The sequence below is a fragment of the Gavialis gangeticus genome, unplaced genomic scaffold (genome assembly GCF_001723915.1).
Source record: "Gavialis gangeticus isolate Ggan-Ray unplaced genomic scaffold, GavGan_comp1, whole genome shotgun sequence".
NCBI classification, from domain to species: domain Eukaryota; kingdom Metazoa; phylum Chordata; order Crocodylia; family Gavialidae; genus Gavialis; species Gavialis gangeticus.
The window spans coordinates 13,065,151-13,072,278 of NW_017729029.1; the positions used below are offsets into that span (position 1 = coordinate 13,065,151).

Below are 7,128 nucleotides of genomic sequence, written 5' to 3' on the forward strand. Positions count from 1 at the left end.
CCCTGCACTTGTCCTTGTTGAACCGCATCCTGTTCAGATCCACCCACTTCTCCAACCTATCCAGGTCTGCCTGGATGCGGTCCCTGCCTGCCGGCGTATTCACTTTACCCCACAGCTTGGTGTCATCAGCGAACTTGAACAGGGTGCTCTCCACACCCTCATCCAGGTCGCTAATGAAGATGTTGAACTTTTAACCAGAGTAACAGGATCCAAGACAGGGTTCACATACATGTGGCAGTGTCTGCTTCTGGCTGGTATGGGCCTTCGGCTTATGGATAGCACAGATCTCTCAGCCAGATTTACTAACTTATTTATTCTAAGAGGGCATTGTTTTACATGTCTTTGAGTGACATGACGTAATTATCGTAAGGAAAAGCACCTTGCTGATTAATGAGCAAGTGTGAATGTACATATACTCAGCAAGGAGGTAAGAGACTGAGACTTGGGATGGGTTTCAAATGATTGCACATCGAAATACACACAATCAGCCTTTATGTAAGCATTGTGGACTTGCTCCTGTTTGTGCGTGGCTACACCCAAGTAGAAGAACTAGTTGTGCCATCTTAACAGTAAGGAAAACAGCTTGTCTTGCTATATATTAGTTTCACTGACTTATAATTTAGCTAAGCCTGAGGACTGTGCGCTCCTAAGATGTAAACAAAATGGAGTTGTCCATCAGCCAGATGAAATGTATAAAGCGTTCAAGCCTCCTTTTGTTTCGGTGATACTCGGGGCAAATGGACTTTCCTCTGGAAACTGGTTTTTTAGGTGCAAAATAATCATGGAAGTCTTTATGTGGGTTAGCCTCTGTTTCATTCATTCTGTTTCATTCCTCAGAATGATCATGACACACTGATGTGGGGGAGACTTGAGAAGCACTCCTATTTTGCCGATTAAAATGGAAACAAAGGTGTCTGGTGCTTCAAAGAGAAGGCAGCCCATTGCTCCAGACTGTTGGCTTCAGAACTAGTGTAGTTGCTCTGTTAGTTTGAACCTCGATTTCTGAATGTCCTTGCTTTGGAACCTGACGTCATTTTTAAATGAAATTATAATACATGCTGTGGAAATCTCAATTTTTTACCACATTTATGAAGTCCAAAGCTTACAGAAACCAAAAAAGGCTCTAATAATAATGTTATGTCTGATAATGTTAAAACTACAAAATGAAAATAAATGTCTTGTATATGGTAACAAGATTGAGTAAATCATCTTAACTTTTCATTTTAAGAATCGATTCAATAAAACAGAGATTCCAAGTATTCATCCAAAGTTCAAGTATACTTTCAAAGTGAGAGCAAAAGCAAGTTTGACATGTTACAGCAGCCAGCTCTGGAGTGACTGGAGTGAAGAAAAGAGCATAGGTAAGAACACTTTGTCCATATAAATCGATCTGAATTCTTTTTAATGTTGGCTTCTGGGCATTAGCACTAGTTTACAGGGCTCCATAAGCTAGAGATCTTCTCCTTATGTAGGTTCGTTCTTACAGTGCCTAGGTACTGTAAAAATTTGGGTACTGTAGGTATGATCTGACTAGATAACTTGATTACAAGTGTGATGTAAGTTTTCTCTTAGCCTTCTCTTTTGAAGGTATGTTGTTTTAATAATACTTGACTTTTCCTAACGTTACACATTTTTCATGATATGAAAAATTAGTCTTCACTTTCATTGTTCACAAAATGATGAGTTTCTTTGTGATGTTGTTTGTTTTGCAGGTGAAGAGACGGAAGACAGTGATTCCACATTCTACATCAGTTTAATAGTCATCATTCCACTGGTAGTAGCAGTGTCTACTATAATTCTACTAGTTTACCTGCAAAGGTAAATCAATTTCCCATTTATTATAAACATATGTTCTGATATATCTCTAGAGTTACAAAGTAGTCCATCTCTGCCCTAGTTCCCTGCCCCTGCATAGTATATATGTTTTCAGCAGTGCTTAGTTTCTTTTTAATTCTCACTTCACAACTGATAAGGAGCAGAGGTACTATTATAGTTTATTTATTAAAATTCAAGTTTATAAACCACACTTACATTCTGGCTGCATGAAAGCTGTCTAATTAATTTGCCAAAGCTGAGGAGGGTCCTTTCCTTGCCAGGGAATGAAGTCCAAATCTGAGTTATTGTACTCTCTATGAAAAATCCTGAGCCTCCCTTTCATCAGACCTACTTCTGCAATGTCCCTTGACTTTGGAAGTTCACAAATACCCCAGAGCAGAATGTATGATTCCTTTCCCATGTTTGGTTGGAAATGAAGAAGTAAAGAAGGGGGATACGTTACAGCAGAGTCCAGCTGCATTTGACTTGCATTGCTACTTCCAAAGTATAACTTTGAATTGAAATATTTTGGCTTAGCAGTTGGTGCAATCTAATACTCTTACTTTTATCTCCTGAAGGCTCAAGATATTGATACTTCCACCTATTCCTGACCCTAGAGAAATACTGAAACGAATGTTTTTAGAGCAAAATGAGGATCCCCAGGTTAGTGTCCTGTGAACTGCCTGTCATCTGAACTATTAGGACTAAGTCTGTTTTGTTCTAATTCCTATGCTTGCATTAATGTTTTTGCCTTACTTTCAAAATTATTTTTAAAAAGTATTTAAAGTGAATGTTATGCTCTATGTACGTCAGGTATTTAAGACGATGAGATATGTACAGAAACAATCTATTATATCATCTTAAGTGAATTAAATTATTTCTTCTCAAGTACTTCCTTGTTTCACAAGTTCATTGAATTCTGTTTATATAATTTAGTCCCCTCTCCTCCAGTTTCTTGAAATGGCTGACTAATGTTTCAGGAACACTCAAATCTTAATTCCATCGTGTAAACATAAAATAATGCTATTTCTCCGTTTTAATGCCAGATTATATCTGTTTTGGATTTAGTGCTCAGCAGTCTGCAAATAGGTGTTACAGACATTTCTGTCTAACAATCGTTCAGTTTGTCATAGATGTCGTAGAGAAGTAAGGCTGGAAAGGGACCTCAACAGATTACCTAGTCCATCGGCAACCTTGGTGTTAAATCTTGAGATCTGGCTTCTGTTTTGATGGGTTTAAGTTTGATATATGAAAAAGTTAGGATCTGATTCCAGAGCATGCCTCTGGATTAATTTGTATTTTTTGTCATCTGTCATGTTGTTATGCTGTCTCATTTGGGGAAAATAACAGTGAGAAAGTAAATTTAGTATGAATTCTGTAGCCAAAATTTCACCTTTTTTGCTTAACAACATAAATATTCTGAGCAGATTTTCTGGAGTGCTTTGTATGTGCATTTCAGATACTTCTGGGAGGGAAACAAGGCCTGGTGCAGACACCCCATGTTACATGACGCAACAGTTCTTATCTTTGGGATTGTTGCTCAGGTTGTGCTCAACTCTCTGCTGAGGCATACGTGTGCATTTAGGGTATGCAGTAAAGGTGGCTGACTCGACAGCAAGCCATCTTCAGCAGACAGAAGTTTATGCTACCCTTGCTAGTTAGCAGAGTTGCCTTCCTGCAGCCCCTGTAGCTTCCTAGGCATTCGTGACTGAACAGCTATGGCTGACGAAGGTATTGATGGTCTCTGGGCTGGGGCTTCCTTCACAAGGGGCATTGGATGTTTCATTCCAGGAAAGGAAGATAGTCGCAACTACTGCAGTATTACTGTCCCTTACCTTGTCCTTCCCTCTCTTCTCTGCCCAACAAAAGTCTCTTACTGCCAGGAGCTCAACAACCATGAAGAAAACAGAGTAGATGTCACCGATCTGCTGCTACCTGCACGCACTCCTGATGTCTTGAACCTCTCATTTTCCCATGCCCTACCTGTCTTTCTCTGACCAGAATCTGTCACAGTTTTGGCCAGGCCTTGGTTTCAAGCAGAGTGCCATCACTGCTAGCTAGAGCAGCAGCTTCTCTTCCACAAGAGTGAACCCATATCCCCAAGAGATCTAATTTTGCACTGTTTGCCCCTGCTGCGTTTTCTGCCACGTGTAAAACTGTTGTAGCCAGTGAAAAGTAAGAAGGTGAGCATGCTGGAAATCTCCCACAAAATAATTCTCATATGTTCTCTTTCAGAACTACCCCAAGGATGGCTTGGTGTATGCCTATGACAAGCTGGCTAAGGAAGAGGAGATCAACCCTGTCATTTGGATAGAAGTGCCAGAGACCACCATTTCTGGAAACAAGCACTGATACAGCTCTGGCTTACAAATAGAAGACAGAGGAAGAAGACTTCAGCTCTTGCTTTTGTGTACCTCAAATGGTGCTGTGGAATGAGGCTGGGCAGCCTACCTTGCTGAATCCCTCCTGAACACTTGCCCCCTCTGATACTACCCAGAAGTCATGCCCTGACATTTGCTGTCTGAATCCTCTACTGTCAGCACTGGCTGGAGCTTCCAAGGTGGGCATGTACATAAACCCCCTGGCCTCGTCATACTCCTGGCTAGTGCTTGTGCTGCCCACAAGACTGAAGCTGCCTCTAGTGGGCCCTGGCACAGCTGTGAAGCACCTCACTTGCTTTTGCAGAAAGTGGCAGAGGTGTGGACAGAAAAAAACTCGCTCACAGCAGGTTTCTTAGCACGGCTGGTTCCAGGTGGGGAGTCCACCTCCTCCAGCACCATCTTGACAATGGCCTGCTCGAGATGTTGCAAAGGAAAGTGCAAGCAACCACCTAGTGGCTGATCATGGAATAACCTGCCCAGAAGGCAAGTTTCCATCCCCACTCTGCCTTGGTTAGTGACTGTTTTAAACCCTGAACCAGAAGGGTTTAACCCTTGGTTAAGAATTACATATATATGTATATATAAAAAAGATGTTGTAACACAACAGTGGACATTCTCACTGTGTATACAAGTGTTTAGTCCTTTTTAAATTCTGCTAAGCTCTTAGCCTCTAGTAGCTCCCCTTAGTGAGTTCAATGAGCTAGCTTATGCTTTGTTTAAAGGATGATTCCTGGTATTGTGTTTAAGTGTTGCCTTTCAGCAGCTGCCTCTGCTGGAAGCTGCTTCCTACGTTTTTCCTCTTCTTGCCTTGGCTCCTGTAGTGGGTGGAAGGTGACAAGCCCAACCCAAGGAGCAAACAGACTTCTCTCCCTTGTAATATAGCGGTGACGTTGTCTTATTTTTGTCTTTTCTTCTTGTTGGTTTTCCCCTGTGAGAATCTGAAAGTAGGAGCTAACTTTGTTGTACCTTGTTGCTGCTACTTTCCTTCTGGATTGTGAATTACTAATAGTTTGCTCATGATACTGCCCCTGGTTGCTGTACCATTCTGATTGTAAGTCCACCCCTTTTCCTCCAAAGGAACCATAAAAATCACTCGGCTTGTACACACATTAGGCTCCCAGCTGTCTTGACCTTTGTACTTACAGTATTTTTGTTTGTGCAAGCAGTTCAAATATGAGCTTGTTTTTATTGTAATATTTTAGTGCATTTAACTTTCCAGGTGCTTTCCTTTGGGTTATTGTATCCTCCTGTGGGATTTTGTAAGAACTACAGTAATTCAAAGACTTTCTATGTAATCATTACAGGGGGAAAAGCAGGTATGTTTTTCCAAAACTGCCCCTGCAAATGTGAGGTTGACTTTTATGATCAGAACAGTACTGTATGTTTGTGGTTGGTTTCCTTGATACATTCAAGTCCTGAACATTATTATCTCTGATTTATATTTTGAGGAAGGCAACTCCTTGCCTTTCATTATGCTTCCTAAATGAAGGCAGAAAATGAAGGGGATAGAGAACTACAGAAAAATTCATATAATCTGGCCTTAAGTAGTGAATTACTGAGTTTTTCTCTCTGTCTGATTCTCTCAGCTTCACCTCCTGCTGCTTCAGTCTTTTGAAATGAAGCATGGCCATAAATAAACTCAGAACAGATCTCCTTAAAGGTGTACTAAAAATATTGTTGTCACTACTCGGGCAACCTGCTTTTGCATCCTAAGATTCAGTCGCATCAGTCAGTTCTGGAATAAAGATATTTACCTTGAACATCTGTAAAAGTAGCTTCATGAAGCAAAGTTAAAATACAGTCTCAGGGATTTTAATAACAGGTACAACAAAACTCAGGTTAAGGGGAAACTGTGCAAAATCAATTAATTGGATATTAAGTATTTGAGTGAGAGAGGAAGGGTTTGAAAACAATTTCCCATTTTGTTAAATTCCTTAATCAAACATAACTTCCCTAAACATTCATGATTTATAAGACAGATTTTTTCTATGCTTCTAAAATCTTCCCCAGATTAAACTCATCTACCTCATCTAGAATGTTATTAGTTTTGGGTCACTGCATAATGAGGAGGATAAGACCTATAGCTTAAGAAAGCATAAGTAGATGGTTTCATAATTGAGGTTTGTGATTCTCAAATCCATCAAGGAAGACAGTTATTGGCCTTTTGTCCTGTATTCTTTTTATTTAGCTTCTGCACTTCTGGCAAGATGGAAGCTTGCTAAAGAGAAATGATAAAGAAAAAAAAAGCTAGGCCAAAAGGAAGATATTTTTTTTTTTTAATTGAAGGGGATCATATTCATAGTTAAGTAAGGCTGACAGGGACCTCAGGAGATCATCTAGTCTAACTGGGGACTGAACCTGCTACCTTGGTGTTATATTGATTGTGGTGAGGATGTTTTGGATAATTCTTTGTTTCCTTATTAGGAATAATTGGCACACTTGGTAAGTAGACTTCTTGTCTGTTACTCTACAGATCAAAATGTAACACAAGGATATTTTATTACTATCTGTGAATTGCTACTACTTTGAGAAAGTTAACTTTTTTTTTTAGGTTTGTAATAGTGTGACTCCTGTACCATATATCTGTTTTCCTTTCTTATGGCTACTTGATTGTAATTTTTGTTTAAAGAATAAATAAAGTATGTTTGAATACACATTTGTCTTCCAGTTCAGTTATTTTCATGGAAAGAAGAGAAATCAAGAGACTGAAATGACTGGAGCTTGGAGAGGAACTTGAAGGGATGTGGTCCAGGTTCAGAGACAGTAACTCAGGCACTTCCTTTCATATCTCTGGTGTCATTTTAATTCCTTCCATCATTTGAGCAAAGAGGATGCTGGATTTGTTAGTCTTGTGCTAGGCAAAGACAGAGGTGGGCCTAGATCTTCTCTTCTCTTCGTGTGTATCTGCAGCTGTGCTTGTTCCAGCAGCATT

At 39.9% G+C, this 7,128-nt stretch overlaps 1 protein-coding gene across 1 annotated transcript in view; it reads left to right on the forward strand.

Moving 5' to 3' along the window:
* IL13RA1 (interleukin 13 receptor subunit alpha 1) overlaps positions 1–6,442 on the forward strand; it is a 25,946-nt gene extending 19,504 nt beyond the window's left edge. Inside the window, exons 8-11 of the mRNA XM_019521014.1 lie at positions 1,229–1,361; positions 1,713–1,818; positions 2,394–2,478; positions 4,051–6,442. Of these exons, the coding sequence (XP_019376559.1) occupies positions 1,229–1,361; positions 1,713–1,818; positions 2,394–2,478; positions 4,051–4,167 (441 nt within the window). The 3' untranslated portion in view covers positions 4,168–6,442. The remainder of the gene's footprint in view (positions 1–1,228; positions 1,362–1,712; positions 1,819–2,393; positions 2,479–4,050) is intronic.
* The last annotated feature ends 686 nt before the right edge of the window (positions 6,443–7,128 follow it).